The 24931-nt window shown below is 43.9% G+C and overlaps 1 protein-coding gene across 4 annotated transcripts; it reads left to right on the top strand.

Annotated features, from left to right (window-relative positions):
* Nucleotides 1-336: 336 nt before the first annotated feature.
* crocc (ciliary rootlet coiled-coil, rootletin) lies at nt 337-24866 on the top strand. 4 transcript variants are annotated; one of them, XM_084928481.1, is made up of 38 exons: nt 337-496; nt 4527-4671; nt 5014-5140; nt 5217-5359; nt 6605-6796; nt 6877-6954; nt 7047-7138; nt 9465-9630; nt 9731-9837; nt 9925-10152; nt 10381-10471; nt 10551-10637; nt 10722-10907; nt 11155-11354; nt 11465-11647; nt 11964-12108; nt 12885-13031; nt 13317-13547; nt 14283-14476; nt 14556-14683; nt 14777-14946; nt 15037-15216; nt 15417-15551; nt 15666-15809; nt 16159-16397; nt 16481-16640; nt 16743-16910; nt 17021-17444; nt 17713-17876; nt 17977-18097; nt 18306-18469; nt 18868-19083; nt 19865-20089; nt 20173-20322; nt 20457-20657; nt 21220-21351; nt 22537-22710; nt 24093-24866. In XM_084928481.1, the coding sequence occupies exons 2-38, from the start codon at nt 4609-4611 to the stop codon at nt 24189-24191; spliced, it is 6054 nt and encodes a 2017-aa protein (XP_084784607.1). In that variant the 5' UTR covers nt 337-496; nt 4527-4608; the 3' UTR covers nt 24192-24866. The 4 variants fall into 4 exon arrangements, with proteins under 4 accessions (XP_084784607.1, XP_084784608.1, XP_084784609.1 ...); XM_084928482.1 differs by having other exon boundaries at nt 4521-4671; XM_084928483.1 differs by lacking the exon at nt 4527-4671 and having other exon boundaries at nt 338-496.
* The last annotated feature ends 65 nt before the right edge of the window (nt 24867-24931 follow it).

Below are 24931 nucleotides of genomic sequence, written 5' to 3'. Positions count from 1 at the left end.
TTAGATAGTTAAAAGTGTTATTTTGTTCACTTAAAATTATTATTTATAAGATATTTTGAAATAAAATAATGAAGTGCATCGATTCGTTAATTTAACCTTGGATAAATGTATATGCTCGGATTTTAGATATTATTTGAAAGATAAACATCTACATCACTAAAACATAAAACACTAAAAAAACACTAAAAACTAAAACATAAAACACTAAAACATACACACTTTTTTTTAAGATACTCGTTTATTTGAGTGAATAACAGCGTTCATTCAAAATGCCAGCGCGTTATGGAGCTCGGTGTGATCATATGATAGACCCGCCGCTGATCTGTATGAACTGGAAGTCCCTCCCCGGAAAAAGCATGGAGAAGATTTCGAAACAAGGCGACCCTGCGTGCAGGGAGCCGACGGTCCGTTTGTAAGTGCCGGGATGAGCTTCGTGCCTGCTTTTGCTGTGTAAAAAGCCCACGCAGAGGAGAAATGGAGAGACGGCAGGAAAACGGTGAGCAGAACGAGCAGCCGAGGAGAGATGTTTATCAGACAGGGAAGCAGATGTTTTCACTGCTAAAGCTGCAGCAAACACGACATGATGTAGGTGTAGATGGTGTTTATATTCAGCCTCTTGCCTCTTGACATTACGTGTCAGCAGTCACGATCTCCTCCTCTGATGCTTGGAGGAGCAAAAAAAAGTCTCCGTTTAATTTTGGTTGGATGCTGCGCGGCTTAACGTGCAACCATCGCCCTCCTCCAACTCCTCCAACTCCTCAGACTTTTGAAAACTTGGGCGTGTCTTTGTGGATGTCGGTGGTTTCTGTGCTTAAAGAGGATGTTGGCGATGAATCGTTTGGCCGTGTTCTCCTTTATATGCACATAATAAACGAGAAGCGCAGAGGGATCTGCTCAGGAAATCCGTGATTTAAGGTCGGTGCAGAAGAAGTCCCGTTTGTTTAACGTGTGGGGAAGAGCGGACAGTTTGGGGGTGTGTTCGCATTTGGAGATTCAGGATGAACAATTGCGAAGATCGACAGATTTTTAAGGTTTAATTTCACTGAAGTCAGTACCAGTTATTTCCTATAACACCAGTAGGGGGCGCCAAAGATATGAATAAGTTTAAACTGAACTTTTCATTCCTGGGAAATGAAAATCTTTCATTTATTTCAGATCAGAATACTATGGTTTTACGCCAGCCACTTTATTAGGTACACCCTGCTTGTGCGGGACCCCCGCCTTTAGAGCTGCTTTAATTCCTGGTGATCTTAGCTGATAGCAGTGTCTCCTGTCTCCTTCTGCATGTCTTGGTTGGAACAAGTGGTTATTGGAAGTACTGTTGCCTTCCTGTCATTCACCTCCAAGCTATGAGGCATCTTCTCCCAGAGAGCTGCTGCTCATTGGATATTTTCTCTTTTTAAATCCCAGAGATGGTTTTAAGGGAAAATCCCAGGAGATCAAAAGTTTCTGTCGCCACATCCAAAGTCACTTTAATCACCTTTGTTCCCCATTCTGATGCTCCGTTTGAACATCAGCAGGTCGTCTTGACCGTGTCTATGTGGCTCAATAAACTGAATTACTTTCATGTGGCTGATTAGACATTTGCCTTAAAAAGGTGTGCCTAATGAAGTGGTTGGTGAACTGGTGTCAGGCGTGACAGCATGACTGATGATGTCACAACACATCAGTTTTTTGTTGTTTATTCCTGTAAGTTTAAATTTCAGTCATTCAGACATTTAAGTCAGCATTCACCAAAGTCATTACAGTCCAATGAAACTGTGGTTAAAAAAAAAACAAAATAAAATTTTAGTTAAAGGAAATAAAATCAAAGCTAGAGATTTTTTGAGGGGGAAAAACCGTCAGGAACAATGTTATTACCGTGTTATTACAGTCTACTGAGCATTGGGATGTCTAACACACTAAATCAACATCCTTTGGGGAGTGCTGTTTGTATTGCAACATCTATTCAGAACTTCGGAAAAACATGCCCCTATCAAATACTCTTAAAATTATAATAATGAATTTACAAAATTAAAAGTAAGAGTCAAATTACTAAAACCTAAACTAAACAAAAAGACCAACTCTGAAATCTAACTTGATGAAAATAGAAAAACTCAGAAACTTGGGGGGGAAAATCCCTGTAATAATAATAAAGCTGTAATAAGTTTGAGTTTTGATGTTTATTCCTGTAAGTCCTTTTGTATTGGGGCTTTTTAAGGACATTTAATCTGGTAGTACTCGCTCCCCCAGGGCCCTGTGTGGTTTCAGGGGTTATAGGGTGGAGGGATGGTAATGTGTACTGTAAGAGAAAGTACTCACAAGCATAGAAATGCAAATGTGAGTGTGAGCGGGAGAGCTGGGTTAAGGCAGAGTGGGGGGTCTGGTATTGACACAATGATCCTCTTGTCTGTAACCTTGACAATTCAAACGCCACACAGTGCAGCACACACCCCGTCATCTTCAATGCCTGTGTCACAAAGCAAACAACAAAGCAGATGCTTTGTTTAGCTTTGTGCTAAAGTTGCTAATGTATTAAAATTAAAAACGTTTAAACGCTAAAAGAAGAAGAAGGAGAAGCAGAAAACAAAGTCAAGTGTAAAGATACGAAATATTTGTGATTTTGTGAATTATTCCCATTACAGCTGCTTGAATGTAAAGATATAATAATGGAGAAGATGTCACCTCTTTGCTCCCCCAAAATTCCTGAGCAGGAACAACACCCTTCCCACAGAAAATATTTATCAGAAATGAATAAAGTGAAGAAAACTGTGGATACACCATAATGTTGTTACAATCCACGTATTCAGTGGGAGAAATGTTTTGTCACTCATCCAAGTGACTACAATAAATAAATAAAAAATAAATAAATAAAGTAGATCTGTGAAACAGTACTTTAGTAAAGTATTTTAGTAAATGTACTAACTGTGCATGCTCTCATCCAGTGCACACTGTGGGTTTTACAGTATTGTAGTCTGATTGCATTGGTGGGAGGGGGGTATCAGTAAGATTCAGTCATGTTGCCCCCTCTGGATGTACCCCTGCCCTTCAGAAATGAAGAAATACCCCAAACCCACTAGTGTAAAGCTATATCAAGATAACATTTTATACCTTCCCTTTTTTGTTTTTGCAAACACGTATTCATAGTTTCATGAAGCAGATCCAAACTGTGATGACAGTCATCACCCTAACACCAAAAATACTGAACAGCACTAAAAGGAAAACTGAAACTGACTGAGGCAGCATATTTGGTTTTGTCTGGACTTGTCCAAACACATTTTTAAAACTACTGACCTTAAATGTTTTTTATGTCGTGTTTAGACTACTTCACTGCATTTCAGAGGAAAATATGAAACCCTTATTCTCCCATTTAAGTGACAATCACAACTTTTCAAAGACATAAAAAAAGTCACACACACACATCCATGTGCAGAGCACTTAACATGTAAAAGTATAATACAAGTGTAAATGGATAGATCTGATCCTTTTTGTGTCATTAAAACTAAGAAGTGGCACAAATTATCTGGATTAATAATAATAATAATAATAATAATAATAATATGATTGCAGTGACAAGATGTTGTTTGTTATAACTGCTTCTTTGGCTGGCAATAATTTTGTACTTTTAATTAACCCCTTAAGCTGGAGGATATTTTTAATTATTTTTATTTTAGATATTAATTTAAAAAGATCCTTAAAAACACTCAGTAACAGCTGCACTGCTGCACTGCCACTAATTATGCTTAATCGAAACAGGAAATTAGAGAGTAAATTCCAGCGCTTTGGTAGACGCTTATGCTCTGTTGTTTTTTGTTTGTTTGTTTTTGTTTTTAAACCCTCATATTCAAAAAGTGAATATGTTTCTGTTTCTGTGGTTGTTTTTTTATTTTTTATTTTTTTGTAAAGTCCATTCTTTGCTTGTATTGGTAAATAGACTGTAGTCAACATGATTTATGAAAGGCTCATATCTTGGACAGGTCACTCTGAAATAACCTTTTAGTCTTAATGAGACCTTTGACCTGGATAAATAAAGGCTACATAAAAGTTACCTAAATGAGAGAGATGTTTCACAGATTTTGGGTCAACAAGTCAGTTGTAACAGACGGTCTGTGTTTTTGGCAGATGATCACTTTTTGGCACGACGCCGTAAAGGAGTTTAAAGATATCTGCTGCTTCTCTCGGTGGGCTCAGGAGTGCCGTAACTATTTGAATCAATATTAACATACTGACGTCACAAAAATCAGGTTAATTTTTCGGTATCTTCTCTCAACTGCGAGGCTCGAGAGTAGCTGGATATCAGTGACGTGTGGAGGGCTCTGAATGTGAGAAGTGGGAGTGTGGTGATAGTGGTGGAGGAGGTGGGGGTGTGCATTTTAAAACCTGCTAATCCTGCTGTCCTCAATCTCTGCCTCCCGGAGGAAGAGGAGGAGGAGGCGACGGGACGGACGCGCACTGCTCCTCTGCGACTAAACTTTGTCGGCTCATACCAAATAAGCAGCTAAGGCTCACAACTGTTTCTTTTTCCCGCTCCTGCTGCAAAGCAACAGACCATCGCTGACACCGTGAAGACGTAGCATTTATTCGGAGTTAATCCTGTTACCCGGAGGATTTTAAATACCTGCCGGTGCGATGAGCGCTGCGGAAAACTCCGCAGAAAGCGACTCCAGCAGTAAACTGGAGTCTGTGATCCAGGTGAGGCTCGCCGGGCCCGCTCCAGCTCACTTGATCATTTCATTAAATGACGCAGGTGTGGGGCAAATAATAGCGGCTCATCTGGGGCGTGCATGCGCTTGTTTCTGTTTGGGAGCAGTTTTGTGTATCCATTGCGCAGCAGTCGTGGTCCTGTGCCTGTCGTGGCACCGTTGGGTTTGTGGCACTTTTCAGACACATTATTGTGATCACTCGGTTTCTGTCATGTGTTGGGATTTTCTGTGTTTACAGCCTTATTTCATAGTTTCTCAGCTCTGTGTTGCTGATCTTTCTCTAAACGTCACAAACTAAATAAAAACGGCTGCGCCTGTCCTCCTCCACCAGAGGCTGGAGGAGAGCGTTCTGTCTGAGGAGAAGAGGCTGACAGTCCGGGGTCCTTCACCTGATGCCCCCCCTACATGTCTGCCAGCACGAGTGCGAGAGATTGTGACAAAGAACCTCAGCGACAACGGTGAGTTGCCACAGTCCTCTCTCCTTCACATCAAATCAGTGCCGTCTTTGCCTGACTTTGGCTTTTCTTTGAGCAGCAGGGGCCATGTCCTCAGTCATGTCCCTCCAGGAGGAGAACCGAGTACTGCAGGGGGAACTGGCGAGGTTGGAGGACCTGCTGGCACACAGCAGAGCCGACCGAGACGAGCTCGCCATCAAGTACGGTGCAATCAGTGAGAGGGTAAGGCAAGTCTCCAGGATGCCTGCAAACAGCACTTAGTGGTCATTTTGGTAGAATAGGTTGAGAGGTGGATGGAATCATTATAGCCTGTTAATCTCTTGCGACAAGTTCAAACACTCTTCAGGTGCTCTGGCTTTACACACATTTAAAGCTGAGGACCGTACCACATTCCCTTTTCCTCATTTATGTGTTTTTTTGGGTCCTTCCTTTGTCTGAGATTTGCTCGTCTCCCAGGTGATGGGGGCTGGAATCAACTGAAGTGGAATGTTGCCATGGCGTCTGTCACCCTGGGTGACTGTAAACAGGGGCTTCAGTGGCGAGGGGAGATGCAGTGTTGGGTGGGTGGGTGAGTTGGGTGCTACAGCTCATTTGGGGTGGGTTGAACATTACAAAAGGAATAACTGCAGCCTGCTTCCTAAAGCACGAAGAAACTGTGCTGGAGATCGTCCAAAGGAATCTTTTCTCTTTAAAGAATAAATAAATTTATATATGTATATTTTACTCTTGTAGGCTGTTGAGATGCCTGCTGCTTTAATGTCACACATAAAACAACCAGTTTAAAGGAGAGTGTCCACCTTTTATAACTTAATGGACTCATTTCAAAAGTGTATTTAAAGTAATAACTGGTCTCCGCTTTGGGATACAGACACTCTGTAGTACTGAGTAGCTGGAATATATGTTAGTATGTGAGTCAGCTTTCTCTTAAATATAACAGAACTAAATGGCGCTCACCCTGTGCTGTTCAAAGTGCCAAAAAAATGATTTATAAACTCAGCAGATGTGCCTCTGTCCAGATGTCACGATCAGGTTACACAAAATAATCCACAAACCTTCTTGTGAAGAGTTTCATTTAAGAGTGAACATCTATGCAGCATAGAAAGAAAGATGTGGCTGAAAACAAAGTTAGTATTTCCATTTATGTAGTTTAAATGTAGTATTTTCCTTCATTTTATGCATTCATGAGAGGTTTCAGGAAATAATCAGGATGTGTTTTGTACCAGTGCCATCAGTGTACGCACAAGCTGTCCAGAACAGCTGTTAAATGGTGAGATGGTTTGGGGAAATTCTGTTTTAAAGTCTGGAAAATAGTTCCCATCTCAAGTACTTAGCTCACTGGGACTTACAGAACACGTATACAGGTATTTTTGGATGCAGTCCAAACTTGGCAGTGCCATGCAGATCTGTCGTGAAGAAGTGTGAAATTAAACCCGACCCCTTGCCTCTTACCTTTCATTTAAACCACAGTTGGAGCAGGCGCTGCGTTTTGAAACAGGGGACGAAGACCACGATTCACCAGAGTCACGCAGCTTGGCTCAGCAGAATGTGGATTTGCGCAGGCGGCTGGACGAGGAACAGGCGGCCTACAAGCGCAAACTCACCGCATACCAGGAGGGGCAGCAGAGGCAGGCGCAGCTCGTGCAGAAGTTGCAGGCCAAGGTGCGTCTGTTTTATTTCCCTCTTCTGCTAAGTTGTTATTGATGAGGTGTGACTACTGGTGTTATTTCCTGCTCCTTCAGGTGCTTCAGTATAAAAAGAGGTGTGGTGATCTGGATCAGGCGCTGCAGGAGAAGTCATCAGAGTTGGAGAAAAACAGTGTAGGCGACCTCGAGTTTACTGTAAACATAAGGAAGCCGATTTTTATGCACAGGTTAAAAATAATATGTCCAATGTCATCTTTTGATTTTAGGGTCACAGCGAAACATCGAATGGTCGCCATCAAGATGAAGCAAGCAGCAACCTGGAGGATGCTTTAATCCGTCTGGAGGAGGAACAACAAAGGTGATGCATCATGAGAGAAGAGACATAAAATGATTTAGCTGCAAACCTGTAACGTCCTCAGACTGTTGAAAAGTATCAGTGGAGCCAAACCAGAGATAACTCAGAGAAAATTCAATATTATTTATATAGTGCCAAATCAGAAAAACTTAGAGGTGCTTTACATTATAGGGTAAAGATCCTGCAATATTAGAGAGAAAAACCCAACAATCAACCAGAGTAAACATCTGGTTAGACACCATGCTTTTAAGATTGTTAGGGTTGAGTACAATAACCTCAGTTTTATCTGAAATTACAAGCAGAAGAGGTCATCCAGATCTTTGTGCCTTTAAGACATTCACACAGTTTAACTAATTGGTGTGTGTTATCTGGCTTCATGGATAGATAAAATTGTGTGTCATCTGCATAGCAGTGAAAATGTATGCTATACCTTGCCTAAGGGAAGCATGTATAATGTAAACAGAATTGGTCCTAGCACTGAACCCTGTGGAACTCCATAATTAACCTTAGGATGTGAGGAGGACTCTCCATTTACATGAACAAATTGGAGTCTATGAGATAGATATGATTCAAACCACCTCAGCACAGTACCTGTAATACCTACAGCGTGCTCTAATCTCTGTAGTAAAATGATGTACAATATTAAGCTGTCAAATCAGAATCATTCGTAACCTTTACTAAAGCTGACGAGCTCTGAAACCTGTCAGGAACTCTTCAAATAAGCCATTCCTCTGCAGATGATCAGTTAGCTGTTTTACAACTACTATTTCAAGAGTTTTTAAGATAAAAGTTGGGTTGGAAATTGGCCTATAATTTGTTAAAACAGCTAGCAGTGGTTTAATAAGTGTCATTGTAAAGAATTGTGGCACGTAGCCCATAAATAGAAACAGAAACATTAAAACCTGCACTAACACCATTTTTTGTATGTCAAACTTTTTTTTTGTGTTTTTTTTAGCAAAGTCTAAGAGGAAATTATTTAACTGGTATTTATATAACATGTTTACACTGTGAGCCACATTTATGACAGCTGTGGTTGTGGGGATAGAGTGAGATGTCTGCTAATCAGAGGGTCAGGGTTCAGTCCCAGTGTTGAAATGTGTCTAAATTAGTGTGCTAGCTAGGTAAAGCTGCTTTTGTCTGCTCCTTTATTCACAAGGAAGCAGCTTAGCAGGTTTCTACGCATGTCTCATTAGGCAGATTTGTTACACCAGACCCTGTCCTTAACCCAAAATGACTTGTGACTCCTCCTGGGATCAAACCAGGGACCGCTGCACTATAGAGGCACTGTGTGTGTCTGTGTGATTGTTAAAAAGTGTTTAAGAGAGCAGGACAAAAAGCTTTATTAATGTAAGTGTGGCCTATGATGTAGCAGCACTTTGAGTAGTATGAGCAGAAGACGACTGTATAAGTCTGTTTACCACAAACATTCATACAGTGCTTTATTTTGTGCACTTCAAGCGTGTTGTCTCCATCACACTCACACTTCAGTGGCTGTATCCAGGACAGTTTTCGGTTCATTTCATCATCTAGCCCACATCTTGCCTTCCAATTATTAGTTGAACCTTCTGAGCCACAGCTAGGGTTGCACTGACTCTACAATGCTCTCAGTGCAACTTGAGCACCAGCAGTTTAGTGGGAGAATTTTATTTAAAAAACTTAAATTCAGCAAGGTCGTCCTCTGAGATCAAATTCTGCTTTTGGGAACATCACACTATGATAGCTCCCTTTGAAGCTGCAAATAAATGTATATGGATTTATTACTTTAATTTGACATATGCAACAGTCTTTAAAAAATGAATTTAATCAACTTATTCTTGTTTTGTTTTGTTATTGTAAGGATCGATGGACAGAATTGATATAGATGGTATTGTACTCATGCAGGAACAGCGTATTTTCATGGCCTATGTATAGCAGATATAAATAGTTATCTAACTGACAACATAAGCTGTTGGCCAGTTAGTCCACTGAGTAATTATTTTTAACTCTTTTTATTTAGGGACTGAAGATTTTTGTGAGACATTTTTGCACTTGCAGCCAAAACTATTTTTACAGGAATGAGTCATGAGCTCATCTGTGATTGTGCTCTGTTGTAATTTGACTTTAACTTTTACACTAAAAACATAGGAAATATGAGAGTGAGCAGCCTTTTTTTTAAAACCACGCAGACTCTAGTTAAGGAGGATTTCATGAATTCAGTCATGTATTATACCAAACATCTGCAGGCCCGATCAATCTTCTCCTTTGCGTTTTATTTAACCACTTTCTTTGTAAAGAGCTCCAGCCTGAACTGCGTGTGTTATATTTGAGTGTTTCCATGTTGTGACTTCAGGAGCAGCAGTCTGTCTGCAGTGAATGCAATGCTGAGAGAGCAGTTGGAGCAGGCTGGTTTGGCCAACGAGGCTCTCAGCCAGGACATCCGCAGGCTCACTGCTGATTGGACAAAAGCCAGAGAGGAGCTAGAGCAAAAGGAGTCTGACTGGAGGAGAGAAGAAGAGGTGGGAGAGGGATGCTTCTTAAATATTAAAAGGAAATTCAGGAAAGCATGAATTCAGAATAATCATTACTCGTTTTAATTTCCTTTGGCCTCCTGTTCAGTCTTTCCACAGCTACTTCAGCAGCGAGCACAGCCGACTGCTGACACTGTGGCGACAAGTGGTCGGGTTCAGGAGGCATGTCTGCGAAATGAAGAGCGCCACTGAAAGGTAAACTTTGTTCTCCTCAGTCTTATTTTATCTTTTGACTCGTGTTTTGTCTCTCACTCCTTCCCGCCTCTCTCCAATCTCCCGCAGGGACCTGTCAGATATGCGTAATGAGCTGGCTCGGACGTCCCACTCTTCTCAGGTGTCCTGGGCCGGTCTGTGTGCCACGCTGCAAAGTCGGGAGGGAGGAGCAGTTCTGGCTCTGGAGCAGGAGAAAGCTCTGAGGGTTCAGCTGGAGCAGCAGCTGAGAGGTCGAGTGGCAGAGATGATGAGCTTTCAGAGCAGGATGGACGCAGAGAGAAGCGAGCTCAACGTCAGGTCAGGGTGCCGAGCCGTCCTGCAGGCTTACAGTCGTATAAGTTGGTTTTAATCGAGTCCAACAGGAGGAGCTAGTTTTGTAAAAGTCCCCATTGTGTAACAGCAGGAAGACTTCCAGCACTTTTCATTTAAAACAACAAGAACTGACTCGAAGTGCAAAACTAAAGGTCCTTTTTACCGTCCGCGAGAGTTTAATTTCATATTGTCTGTTTTCGTTCTCATTTTTAGGTTGTCCGATTTGGTGCGAGAAGGGGAGAGACTAAAGGGACAAATTGAAGAGCGTGACAGAGAAATTGTAACACTAACGAGGAAGCTCGAGGTGAGACACCAGTCACGGAGGCCATAATGGTTTCATACTGGTCCGCTTCATGTGCTTCATGTGAATCATTTCCCTTCAGGAGCAGAGCGGCAGTGATGAGACTGACATGCAGATGATGAGGACTCACACTGAGACGCTGTTAGACACACTGCGGGACATCGCTCAGGTAAACAACACACACATTTTTACATCAGCTGATTTCTCAGTGGGAACCCAGATGGAAGGGCTTCATTTTAACCTGCGTTTACAGACGGTTTCAGCAGACGGAGAGTCGTCATCGTCAGAAGCAGATCAGGACAATTCTGGGGCTCTGATTCGTGACTCTTTCCCTCGAAGGCCGTCCTCTCCCACTCGACCCTCCTCGCTGTCTCCTCTCCCAGAGGCGGCGCTGTCTGCTCTCCGCTCTGCAGTCACAAACAAGACACTCCAGCTGCAGGTGACATGTTAATCTACAAACACAAAGGACCGCACACAAACATGGAACTCTCTGACAGAGGTCACCGATTTTATTTGCCCCCCTTTTCTGGATGTTTAAGACAAGCTAAACGACTTAAAAATCAATGAAGCTCAGACATTAAGTGCTAAAATCTGTGGTGAGACTTTAAAATCTTTCATGTTGTAGGTGCTGTATCCTTGTAACATCATCATCATCATTCCCTCCACTTGTCCGGTTGTGTTTGCAGGATGTTCGAAGCCGTCTGCTCTCTGCTCAGTCGTCTGTGCAGCAGTTACGAAAACAGCTTTCTGAGTCCGAGTCGGCTAAAAGAGACGCAGAACAGAGAAGCCAAACTCTGCAGCGGGAGAGGGACGCCGCTCAGAGAGAGAGAGAGGCTGCGCTGCGAGAACGGGACCGTGTGAAGCAGGAGAGAGACACGCTGGCCAGGTTTGCCAAACTTCACTTACAAAACCCGCCTCAAGACCCAACAGTGTATTTATCCTCAACTCTGCATTATATTCTCACATGCACACACACACATGTGGTGAATGTTGCAGCGAGAAGGTGAGCCTGGAGAAGACGGCGCAGGCAGCGCAGAGCAGCAGCCAGCTCCTGCAAATGGACTGCGAGAAGCTTCAGCTGACCATGGCGTCCGTGCAGCGAGAGCGAGACCACGAGAGGGAGGAGAAGGAGGCTGCCGTGCAGGAGAGAGACCGGGCGAAGGCAGAGACGCTGAGGGTGTAAGCTGGCTAATTCGTAGAGATTAAGTGAATGTGATGTGGGCACTAATCCACACGCTGCACATGCTCACAGTGTGCCATTCAAAAGATCTGCATCAGCTTCCTCTACATAAGCATCTCAGTCATTAACAAACTCCTCCCTGTACAGCCCCAACATCTCATTTACAGCTTTTGTGTAAAAGTTTGACTCTATTCACAACTATTGTGCTGTCCAGTCGTCCCTTCCTGCAATAGAACAACAAGCTTCACACACTAACAGATACACACCAAGAGTCCTGCCTGATTTTCAGTGAACAACACGTGTTGCCTCAAACAGACAGAAGCAGTTGGATCAGAGCGAGAGTCGAGCTTCTGCTCAGCGTGGCGAGTTGTCTGCAGTGAGGGAGACTCACCAGCAGGGGGAGGTTCAGAGGCAGCTGCTGGAGCAAGAAAAAACACAGCTGTCTGAGGCGCTGGCTCGGGTAAGAAAATAGTAATAGTCTGTGTATTTGTCAGAGGTGAAGCGCTACTAGAGTACTGCCAGAGTGCAAGGGAGCGACACTCTGCCACTTTTTTGTTTTGGATGTATTTGTTGAGAGGAAATTAAAGTTAGTCCATTAAAATTCAGTTGTCAGTTTCAAGGTTTTCATGCGAGAAAGTTAACGAAGGCAAAACGAGTGGTGGAAGTGTTCATGATATTAAGGTGCAGATTTAGTAGCAGTGTCCCAAAAACAACAGAGCATGCTTCTTTCAGCGCTAAATGTAATGTTAGACTGTGTGTTGCAAATATCGGTAAATCAAGTATTTTAAATATTTTCCCTCTGATGTTTTGTTAAAAGGAAAATCCTACAAATACATTTGCAATAAGGCCAGCCACTGAACAACCTGCAGTGTCTATGGCTTTCAGCTCCAAAGCTGATGCTGCACATCTTCAGACAGCAGCTTTGTAACGAGTTATACGATTATTTTTGCAGCTGAGCTCATAAATATATTTTTAGGAGTTTCCCTTTCGAAGCGCTGACTGTACGACTGTACATTTCAGGTTTTTGAATAGTTTGTCATGAAGCAGCACTCCTCTGGATGACTCCTGCCTCCACCTGAGCTGTCTGATGTAACTAAAACTCAGAAGACTTTATGTTTTTAAGTTTAGTCAGACATTTTATTCAGTTATTCTTGAAAACTTTCAGATAAACTTGTCGTGCAATAGCCCGACTGCTTAAACAAATAGCACCTGTTTGACCGTGATTCTTCCCTCCAGGCTGAGAGCAAAAACACGGAGCTCTGTCTGCTGCTTAACAAGCTCCAGTCTGAGGATGCAGCTCTCAGAGACTCTCTGGCAAAGATGGGCAGCATGAACGAGGGTCTGGCACAGGACAAAGCAGCCCTGAACACCTACATCCTTAAGGTAAGGGAGCTGCAGTGCTATTTAAAACCTCCACATATGTAGTTTCAAGCCCATTTGATATGAAATACTCTTGTGTCTCTGTGGACGAGAGTTAATGCCAGTGTAAACAGAGTAATGTAGTTAGATTCAAATTCAGGTGTTGCCAAACTGTGATTGGTGTGCGTCATCACCCATTTCCATCCCAGCCGAGTAAAATAAAACTATGTAAAATAAACAAACCTGTTCTAGATTTTAAGAGAGGTTTTCAGGCCTTTAATGTGACTTGCTCTCACCTCTGTGTCTAAGCTCGAAGAGGAGAAAGCCGTCCTGCAGGCTCAGAAACGCGATGCTGAGCAGGAAAAGCTGACCATCAGAGATGAGCTGGTCCGGCTGGAGCAGGACAGGCTCGAGCTGGAGTCCGCCCGCATCACACTGCAGCAGTCGCTGCAGGACGCCGAGCTAAGCCGCGTGGGGATCGAGGCTGAGCTCCAGAGTCTCAGGGCTGAGAGACTTAAGCTGCAGGAGAAAGTCACCCAGGTATAACTACACATTACATCATTTCCATTCTGAGAGCACTTTAAACATGCCTTGAATGATGGATGTTGCATTCCTGTGCACATTGTCTTGTAAATAAGAGAACACAGGAAGATATTTCCTGTTTGTAAAACACCGGTCTATTACCAAAGCTTGGTTAAAAAAGTTGTTCGCAACATGGGCCTAAAGCGTTATTTTGAATGACCCAAAAATAAAGGTAGATAATACGACCACATGGCTGATTTCTTGCCTCAGTTATTTTAAAAACACATTTAAAAATGGAAAGGAAAATTTTTAAATCAGACAAACTGTTGGTTAAACTTTGAAACCCAGAAGAAAGCAGCAGAGGAGAGACGTGTGTCCGGTGTGTGCAGGTTGGTTTTTGCAAGGTTGATGAGAGACCGCTCACATATGACACTGTGACATGCAGTACCTTTTCTGTTTTTGAATCGTCATGTACTTCACACTAATTATAAATAAAAGTGGGCCTTGATATAAACCATGAAGCTGTCTGATATAACAGTATGAAGGTGTTTCAGCTCCTCTCTTTTTAAGGCTTTTGAAAGCCGTTCTCTGATTGGCTGAACTTTGCAAAGAGAGCTGTGGGCCTTAAATGACAGTGACAGGTACATCTCGTATAACTGACATAACAGAAACTGGGTGTTTATAGGACTCTGAAGTCTGAGCTTTTGGCTCACAGAGGTCACTTAACTGACCTCATCATTTTGTACTTGACAGCTTTGTGGTGAGGTGACCTCTTTGGGTTCTGAGTTAAGTCTCGCTAGAGGAGAAGGCCAGAGGAACGAGGTGGCCTTGGAGGAGGTCGGCCGCAGTCAGGCAGAGCTGGCCCGGGACAAAGCGGCCCTCGTGGTTCAGCTGACAGCATCTGAGAGGGAGAACGCCATGCTGTCTGAGGAACTGGCTGCTTTCAGGCATGTTTGGTTTCAGACTTGGTTAATTACTCAAAAGTGCTCAGCGCACGTGTGTGTAAGTTGTGGTTGTAACCTGCAGGTCGGAGCGCGAGTCCCTGGAGACCAGCCTGTTCGAAGTGCAGCAGCAGCTCGTTCAGGTGGAAACTCGCAGAGAGCAGCTGGAGACAGAGAACCAAACCCTCAGAGTCCGCTGTGAGACGGCTGCAGGTGAGAGGAGACGTTGTTTTTATAATTAAAGATAATAAAAGTTGGTCAATAACAGGAAAGTGTTGTATTTGTTTTCCTGATTGTGATTTCCAGCTGAACTGAGGCGCGTTCGCTCAGATGGGGAGATTGCATTGGCCCAGGCTGAGCGGGAGAAGCAGACTCTGAGTCAGACTTTAAATGCGGCACAGCTGGAGGCGCAGCAGGCCTTGCGCAAGGCCTCCTCTGAGCATCAGGAGGAGGTGGAGAGACTGGTCTCAGAAAAGGTAAGTGGGTTTAGTGGATCACTGTTAGTTTAAATGCTATTTGTATGAATGTTTTTACACTTGGATGAATGTCATCATGGTGTTTTGCAGGAAGTTGTGCGGCACAGCTTGCTGATGGAGCATGAGGTCATGCTGAGAAAGCTCAGGCAGGAGATGGAGGATCAGCTCAGCAGAGCAAAGAGAGAAAAAGAGGAGCTGCAGGATGAAATGCGGACTCTGCAGCACGATAGAGATCAGTGTCTCCTCCAGGCTGAGACGGAGAAACAACAGGTCTGATCCCAGCCTGAGAAACTATTCAGCATCTAGAGCTGTATTTATACATCAGATAGCATGTGTCATTTAAATCTTTGGTTTAAAACAGATTTCTTAAAATAATGTCTTTGTTAGAAATGCCAGCATGGCTCAGGCTGTTCCTTCCCCCCTTTTTAAACTTTGTTTTAGTGTTAACCAGACATTTTCTGTCCTCCCAGGCTCTTTCTTTGAAGGAAGCAGAGAAGACGGTTTTGTCTGAGCGGGTTTCCAGTCTGCAGGCTGAACTGTCAGCTGCAGCCCTCGAGACCGAGCGAGTGGCCAGAGAAGCAGCTCATTACAAAGAGCAGGAACAGGTGACGGGAGGAAACGTGGAGGGTTTCACTTCCTGTCCTGATTTGTATTTTGTTGCTGTTGTCGAGGCACGAATGAAAGATTTACTACAGCATCACCCTGTTTGTTTTCCTCAGATCAGAGTCGGCGCTCTGACCAGCGAGGTGCTGGAGCTTCGCTCTCAGCTGGAGGATGCAGCCTCCGCTCGTGAGAGGGAGCTCCACAGTCTACAAGAGACATGTACTGATCTCCGCTCGCGTGCTGACATCGCTCTCAAAGAGGTAGATCATCCTCTACAAGAGCCAAAATGCATAATATCAGATACCAACATCCTAACATATACCTGGTTTCCACTGATGTGCCGAACCAGGTATGACTTGATGGCCCACATTTGAACAGATTTGAGAAACAAGAAGTTAGAAAATAAATTGCTATAAGAAGAAGATCAAAGCGAGGAGAATCTGCTACTGACCATCAGTGTTTCCAACTTTTTGGCATCTGTGGAAGGTTGTAGATATGGGCAGAGGTCAAATATGAAAACATAAAACAGTTTAATTAATTTGTTTTCATGCTGCAAACAAACAAATGTTCTGTCCAGTGACCTCATTTCATCTGATTTTCACCCACCAGCTGGAGCAGTGCAGAGCCGCCCTCGCAGCCACAGAGGAGAGCCGAGACCAGCTGAGGCGGGACTTGTTGGAGACTGAACGCCGCCTGAACCAAACTCAGGACTCAGCAGAGAGCTACAGGAGAGAGGGCACAGAGCTGCGCCGTGGCTTCAGTGATGTCACCAAGGAGAGAGAGGCTCTCAGCCAATCAAATACTTACCTGAGAGAAACTCTGCGAAGTGCAGAAACTGAAAGGATCAGGTATGCATGAGATTGGCAAAGTATCCAGGGACAGAGACACAGAGTAGATGAGATGTGTAAGCAGTGTGTGTGTGTTTTGTTAGTGTGAAGCGACAATGTGAGGAGAAGGAGCAAAAGCTGTCTGTGCTGGAGGAGAATTTGTCTTCCACTCAGAAGGAGGTGACAGAGCTGCGGAGCTGCCTGAGAGAAGTTGAGAGATCACGACTGGAGGCTCGGCGAGAGCTGCAGGAGCTCCGCAGACAGGTCAGACATGCAGTCATCTCTCTCACATCTGAGCAGAACCTGGGAAATATGTTGCGCACAGTTTTGCCTCTAAATGTAAATTTTCCTTTTGTCTGGCTCCAGCTGAAGGTCCTGGATGGAGAGAAGGAGCAGAAAGAGAGGGAGGTGGCAGAGCTGCAGACTCGCCTGTCGCTGGAGGAGCAAAGAGACGAGGAGAGAGGAAAAGAGGTTTTCACCCTCAAACAGAAGCTGGCTGAAGCCGAAACAGCCAGAGAGTCCCTCAAGAAAGAAGTGAGAATGGAACAAAGTGAAGAAGTTTCCAGCTCTTTGTTAATCTTGCTGTCTTCAGTGCGTCACTGCTGTCTCTTCTGTCTCTTCTGTCTTTCTTTATGTTAATGCAGCTTTCCATGACTCAGAAGCGTCTGCTTGAGTCTGAGGCGGGCTGGCGCAGCTGCGAGAGAGAGCTGACCGCTCAGCTGCAGGAGGCTCGAAGCTGCGAGAAGAAGCTCCAGGACGAAGCTAAGAACTTGTCCCTGCGTGCTCAGACGGCCCAGGACTCCGCCGCTCACTGCAGCCTGCAGCTGAGCGAGGCGCAGGGCCGGCTCGCCGCCACTGAGTCGGAGCTGACCCGAGCCGAAGCCACGAGGAGGGACCTGGAGTTTCGTCTGAGCAGCCTGCAGTCGGCGCTGACGCGGACGCTGGGCATTGGAGCGAGTGGCAGAGGACCCAGGGGGAGGAGCCCAGGAGGGAGCTCCACATCACCTGGCAGCATGTCACGCCACCACAGCGTCTCACCTCTGCGCTCCTCGCTGTCGCCTCCTAAAGGTGAGAAGCAAACACGAGGCCTTTGTTTCATTATTGTTGCAAAGTTTATTTAGCTCTGAGACAGGATGTTTCATCACTCTGAGAAAAAATGACTCCAAGACTCTTCAAATTTTAGCATAATTATAGAAAAAAATTACTGCTTACTGACACCCATAACAAATAACATGAGGAATTACTTTTTGCTGGTCTTGTCTCTGTAGCATTATAAGAACCCTCCTTCACTCCTTCAGCTATCTCAGCGTAACATCTTTCTGTTTCTCCTGTACAGAAATTCGAGGAAGCACCCCTGACAATACTTTGGGCTCAGGCGTTGTATCTCCTGAGAGAGGGGATACACCGGTGCCTCTTCCTCAGTCAGAGCTGGACTCCGAGACTGTGCGAAGCGGTCTCAGAGACTTCCTCCAGGAGCTGCGTGATGCACAGAAAGAGAGGGTAACGGGGCTGCGCGGCACGAAAATGACAGTACATAATAACTCAAGGATAATCTCTTTGTTTGTGTAGCTCAAGTCTTTGTTTATTGCTAATTTTGAAGGATGATGTCCATTGCCAGCTGGGGGCCGTGCAGCGGGAGCTGGAGGAGCTGAAGGTGGAGCGGGACTCTGCTATGAGTCGACTCACTCAGCTGCAGTACTCCATGCAGGAGTACCAAGAAGGTTAGAGAGTTTACCGAAGTTGTTGAGAAAGAAGGAGATTTTAGATGAGCTCAGGGAAACTTTTCGCTTTCAACAGTCTGCTTGTGTCAAACTCTGAAATAACCTTCATCTGCACAATGAAGGCAAGCTGCCCAAAACCCATTTCTGAGTAGAGTTAAAATTAAGTCTGATAATCTACTGCAGGCTGTGTTGTTTGGATGTCTCATAGGGAAGCGTGGACTGGATGAGCGCCTCACCACCACCCAGATTTTGCTCCAGCAGCAAGAGGAGGCGGTGAGGAGAGGAGACAGAGAGCGGCGAGCTCTCAGCGACCGGGTGAAGGATTTAGAGCGAGCGCTGCAGGCCTCTGAGACGGATAAGAAGCACATACAGGTACTCCATGTTTTGTGGTGTCACTCACACAGCAGTGATCCCAGCTCGGCTACAGTCAACATATGGTAGCGCAACAGAAGGACAATAACTGGAAGCGTGCACTGTCGACAAATGTAATAACAACAGATGCTGGCGCACACTCAGTGTTGCACCACCTGTGGTGTCCCCTGCCAGCCCTCCATATGTTTGTTTTTAATACCAGCACCTTTCAAAATGATTCACCTTCTGGGCTGTGTGTACTACTGAGTGAATCTTTTATCTGTTGTATTTTTTAGAACAAACGTATTGAGAAGACAAGGAGATTATTGAGCTGTGGCTCCTCTCTGTTTCTAATATGCTGTTCAAACATAAGTGAATGTAGACTTAATATGACCCTTCTCCTCCATCCATCTCTGCAGGATCAGTTAAATAAGCAGCGTGCTGCCGAGATCCGTCTGGAGGTGGAGAGGAAGCGCCTGCGGGAGGCGCTAGAGGCAGCTGAAGCTCGAGCCACCAGGGTGGAGCTGGGGAGGCGCAGTCTGGAGGGGGAGCTGCAGAGACTCAAGCTGAGCCTGGGAGACCGAGAGGCTGAGAGTCAGGCCTCCCAGGAGCGCCGCGACTCTCTCTTCAAACAGGTACAGATACAGAGCTGTTTATTTATGACTCATGATCAGCTTAATGCGATTAGTTGGGCTTGAGAATTTCCTTCTAATACAGGAGATTTAATGTCACTGATCAGCTGGTGAACATTTAATTATGATTTAATGCTATTATTTATTCTTATAGTCTGCCATTTAGCCAGACTGATGTACACTATAGTGTTTACATATACAAATAAAGCAACGACTTAAATACAAAAACATCAGAATTAAAAACTTAAAATCTAAAGAAACAAAGCAATCAGCGTCACCAAACGTTACCTTGAATTCATAAAAGTCCCATGAACTAAATAAAAGAGATATAAGATGGATTTAGATTAACAGATTTTGCAGAAAGCGCACCAAGAAATCTTAGAAACAGTGCTGCTCTGTCTCCTCAACCATAGTCGACATCAGGTGAGATCTGCAGCTTCTTTTTACAGCTCGCTGACCTGCAGTCGTGCAGCCGGGGCTGATGTCCTTGAGATAAAAAGCTTTGCTGTGGGGGGCCTCTGCTCTGTCGCACTGTGGATATGTGAAAAATAGTTTCAGTTAATCCACCAGTCACTCCTGGTTTCTGTTTCCAAGGAAACATTATTAGTTGTAGTGATTATTCACTAAAATAAAAGCATTATGCAGCAGCTACACTTTATAGTTGCCGTCCTGGTCGCTGCACTACTTTTGACAAAAAGCAGCACTGAAATTTCAATTTGATTAAAAAAAAAAAACATTTTTTTTTGTTTTGGCCTGAAATAAACTGGTTTCGTACTAATTGCAGGTTACTGAAGGAGAAGCCCGCGTAGCTCTGCTGCAGAGAGAGGTGGAGATGCTGAGCCAGGCTCTGCTCAAATCTCAAGAAGGTGAAACTTTACTCAGAGAAAAAATCACTTCTCTCAACCAGACGATTCAGGAGGCGGCGGCCCTTCAGAGCAGCACGCAGGGTCGTATGGCTGCCCTGCAGAAGACGCTCAGCATGGCTGAACAGGACAGAAGGCTCCTGCAGGTGAGAGAGAGAGAAAACAAAGGGCTTCAAACAGCGTGGCTCAGATGTGAATGTTGACGTGAGAATTATTCTGTGCCGTTAAGGAACAAATGGATGCATCCCGAGCGTCATTAGCTGAGGCGAGGAGAAACACGGCCACCCTCACTGAGCGCGTGCAGAGCCTGCAGACCGAGCTGACTGAGAGTGAGCTGCGGCGAGAAGAAGTAGAGTCTGAGCTGAAGAGCGCTCAGGAGGTTAGAGACAAACAGATCGCCAGAGACACTCGTCCACCTGCAGGGCTGCCGATCTGAAGCTGTAAAAGAGTAGATTCTGCACAATGCTGAACTCAGGCCGGTGTTCTTGATAGATTTCTGTCTTCCTCCGTCAGGCTCTGCGACAGCGCTCAGCCAGTCTTGCGGAGGCTCAGCGCAGCGCCCAGTCGGCTCAGACAGAGCGGGCCGCTGTGGAGGAGCGGCTACGGGCGCTTCAAAGAGCAGTCGCCATGCTGGAGACGGAGAAAAAAGATGCAGAGAGGCAGGCTGTGAGGCTGGAGAAAGACAAGAACGCACTGAGAAACACACTGGACAAGGTCAGCGCTGTGTCAACACGTGTTTGTTTCTTTGTTTGTTTTCTTTGTGACCTTCTGACATTAAAGATATTAGATTTATATGCCAGTTAAGATTCAAAACGGCCTGCAGAGCCTTATAGCTACACCACACACGCTGATGCATTACAATTACTTTTAAATAAAATATCAAAACAGCCTGAGAGAAATAAAATGTTAAAAATGTCAGATAAGTACGAGCTCCTCTACAAAATTGCCTCCAAGCAAATTCTAATTGTATGATATAATTTATATAAATCATTATAAAAACATGAGAAGTTGATTCTTTTAGTATTCTAATAAATGTTTACTATTTACTTCCCTTCATTTAAATAAATGTTTCCAGAAATTCTGAATAAGATATGACATTTACACACATATAAAGTGTTTCCTTTGTCTCTTAAACTATCGAACTGCACAAAAACACCGCTTACATACTGTGTTCACCATCTTGGATGAGTGTTTTAGTCACCACACCAGCTCGCGTCCCTGTTTTGAACGGCTTGCTTCGCTGTTGTTACATGTCCATGGTTACATTTTTCATCAGGTTGAACGTCAGAAGCTGAAGTCTGAGGAGGGCACGATGCGGCTGTCTGCAGAGAAGAGTCGCCTGGATCGCTCTCTAAACACAGCCGAGCAGGAGCTGCAGGAAGCACAGCAGCAGATACTGATGCTGCAGGTAGGGAACGGCCGCTGATGGAGGCAAAAGACGACCAAACTGCTGCCGAATCCTGCTGAAAGATTTTGTTTACTTAGCTGTGGCTGGACACGTCTACTAGAAGTGAGGGTTTGTGCAGAAAGAGCGGGCGAGAAGAAAGCCAAGCAGATGTTTCACAGTGACAAAATAAACCTGAGTTCTCGACTTTTTGACTTGAGCAAGGAGCTTAAAAAGAGTTTAAAATGATTTTTTTAACATGCAAGGTGACATAAATGTGTAATAATTTACATTTTTCCCGTGGATGTAAAAAACAAGATTAGTTTTAATGTTATATTGTAAAGTTTAAGTTCATAAAGTGACATCTGAGTAATTTTCACAGATAACCAAACGATTGGACCAAAGGCATGAGATAGTTTTGGGAAAGCTTCATTTTAATGATGCTAAAGTCTTAACTATGTTTTTCTATTTACCACAGACATGCCAAAAACAAGCAAATAAATTAAGCTGCAGCAGGTTTTGGAGGAATTTTGAAACGCTCATTAAAGTTGTTTATTTCAGGTCGGTTTAACATTTCAGACTTCTCCTCTTTTCTCCTCATTCAAGCCAAACTTTTCCCAAGCTGCAGAAATGTGCTTTAACCGTCGCAGTAAATCCCAAAGCTTTAACGTTCGAGTTTTAAAGACCGTGAGGCTAACGGCCGTGTTTGGAGTCTTTTTTTTTGTTGCGTATTCTTCGATTGCTGAAGTCTTAAAAAGAGGAAAACACTTTGTGTTGTGTGACCTGATTTCTGCTGGAGGTTTGTTTGCGTGAACTTTAAAAGTCCCAGGTGTCACTAGATACCAGATAATTTCATTCTTTGAATTTACTTAAACTTTATCAGGTTCACAGATCTGGAATCAGATTTGGACATGACTTTATTAGACTATTATTTATGTGACGTCTTCTTTCATTAGGATGATTCACTTTTCCCGCATTTTGTCTTGCAAATGACACACAGCTTGTAGTTGACCTTGTTGGACAGCTGTTTTACATGTTCTTAGACAGGCTCACTGCAGCGCGTCCAAACGATTTACTCTGTTGTAACTCCGTCCATAAAACTCCAGTCATGTTTGGCTTTCCTCCAGATGTTCTGTTCCTCTCCTTTTACATTTGGTTGTCTTCCCGCGTATGTGTGTGTGTGTGTGTGTGTGTGTGTTTCATGAGTAGACACAGCTGGCTGAGATGGAGCAGTCTCACAGTTTGTGCGAGAGTTTGGTGAGGCAGCGCGAGGAGGCCCAGCGGGAGGCGGAGAGGCTGAGGACGAGCTTTCGGGATATCGAACGGACGCTGGGCACTAGAGAGCGCGCTCACCGGCACAGAGTCAAAGGGCTGGAGGAGCAGGTGCTCACATTGTGCTGTGTTAAAAGCTTTTTTTCTCTTTTTTACCAAGTTCACCTGTAGACACACCTGATGCTGGTGTTGCTGTTGCTTTTAACAAAGTTGTTCAGAATATATATATAATCCATCCATCTGCTTCCGCTTATCAGGGTCGTGGGGGGCGCTGGAGCCTATCCCAGCCGTCATAGGGCGAGAGGCGGGGTACACCCTGGACAGGTCGCCAATCTGTCACAGGGCTAATACACAGAGACAGACAACCATTCGCACTCACACCTATGGGCAGTTTAGATTAGTCAATTAACCTATCCCCACAAACTGCATGTCTTTGGACGGTGGGAAGAAGCCGAAGTACCCGGAGGGAACCCACGCAAACATGGGGAGAACATGCAAACTCCAAATGTTACTTAGCTGGATCCAAGTTTCATTGGGTATAATAGATATGATGGATCATATCTGTGGGCACAGACACATCTGTGTTTCTTTCAACATCAATAACATTGCTTTAGGACAATCAGCACAACTGATTAATCAGTCTCATTGTTTTTTACAGGAAAAAAAACTAATAAAATGATAGTGCTTGGATTTTTTTTCAACAAAACTTCATCTTAAAATGTTGTGCAAACACAGATGGAACAATGCAATCATTAGTATGTTGAGGTGGGAAGTAACAAAAGTACAAATATCTGTAATTTCTTCTTCTTAGTTTTTAAAAACAGGCACAGTATTTTATGTTTAAAGCATCGGAGGGACGTTTTTGTTTCCCAGCACTGCGCAACTTCAAAACAAGAAGGAGGCAAAAACATATAGTTTGTCATTTTTTGCACTATACTCAGTAATTTAAGTTAAATTAAATTAAATTAAAAAGTAAGTAAGTAAATACAGAACCCGTATTGGTGATACAGGTGCATCACTTCCTGAGCAGCCTTTCTGGTGTGGAAGTGTTCCTGAGCCCATGGAGTGATTTCAATGACTGAATCAGTTTTGAAGTTTTGATCAGTTTTGATTCCTCCAGATTCTTCAAATGTTTTGATGATATTATGTGCCACAGATGATATTTGAAGGTTTATGTTGAGGAACATCACATTTGCATTCCATGCATTTGCAGACTGGTGAACCTCTGCCCATCTTCACTTCTGAAACACTCTTTTTATATCCAGTCACATTAATAATCTGTTACTAATTAACCTAATCAGCTGCAAACAAGTTCCTCCAGCTGTTTGTATTTAGCATCACTTAATTTTCCAGCCTTTTGTTACTGCCTTCAAAATCCCACTCTTCTGTCCACGTCTGTAACCTGCAGACTGGATTTAAGATTGAATCATGTCATCAGATTTAAAAATTACATGTTTAACTTCTGTTTGTTGTCACCTTTATCATTACTGCAGGTGTCTACTCTAAAGGAGCAGCTTCAGCAGGAGATGAAGAGGCGGCAGCCGTCTCTCCCATCCTCCGTGGTGTCGGCAGGGAACCGAGACGCAGCTTGAAACCAGAAACACCAGCAGGAAACTCCATCTTGAATGTCTCATAGCAACAACGCTACTCCACAGTTACTGTACTGTTTCAAAGATGTTTTATTTTGTGACACTGAATGAACACTATTGTAATTTTGAAGCCTTGTGTTTTGTTTGTTTTTTTCATTTTGACTCAAGAGAGAGGAGGTGGAGCATTATGATTCAGCCAGCTGTGCTGAAAACACCAGCGGCCGGCCTGATTACTGGCAGCCATCTGCACTCGATCTTTGTCCAGCATATTCCCAAATTTCTTGTTCTTATTCAAGAATCACTGCAGGACTCTCCTCCAGACAGGCTGGAATGAAAATCTGCAGATTCCTCCAAGTTCATGTGAACAGATGAGGACAGAAAGGGAGGACTTGGGTTTGTTAGGAAACAAACAAACTGAGCATAATGAAGGAATTGTACTGTATGTTCTCTCTGAAACAGATTTTACTGATTATCTGATATATATATATATATTTAGACACTATTTTACCACTGAAGACTGAGTGCTGCAGTGATGGTGCAGTTTTTTTATTAGGTTAGTTTTACTGCTTTTTACTTTATGTATAAATACTGACACTGGTGATTAATAAGGGCAGAGTCACTCGTTTGGACGAAGGGAAGCCATGTTTCCTGGAAAATAAACTTGGCTGTGGGTCCTAACTCATGTCTGCTCATTAATACGCTTCAATACGCTGAGCTGCAGCCGGGAATCACACCTGAGTCAA

Source organism: Perissodus microlepis, chromosome 5 (genome assembly GCF_051167445.1).
Source record: "Perissodus microlepis isolate ML-2025 ecotype Zambia chromosome 5, ASM5116744v1, whole genome shotgun sequence".
NCBI classification, from domain to species: Eukaryota; Metazoa; Chordata; class Actinopteri; order Cichliformes; family Cichlidae; genus Perissodus; species Perissodus microlepis.
Note: the sequence above shows the minus strand (reverse complement) of the source record. Positions and strands in the feature narration are given on the sequence as shown.

What these genes read in the sequence shown, in the direction of transcription:
- crocc (XM_084928481.1), top strand. Translation starts at nt 4,609, where the DNA reads ATGAGCGCTGCGGAAAACTCCGCAGAAAGCGACTCCAGCAGTAAACTG. An exon ending in GAGAGAGACACGCTGGCCAG is followed by an intron (nt 11,355 to 11,464) that starts GTTTGCCAAACT and finishes TGAATGTTGCAG; the next exon opens with CGAGAAGGTGAGCCTGGAGA. An exon ending in CTGAGACGGAGAAACAACAG is followed by an intron (nt 15,217 to 15,416) that starts GTCTGATCCCAG and finishes CTGTCCTCCCAG; the next exon opens with GCTCTTTCTTTGAAGGAAGC.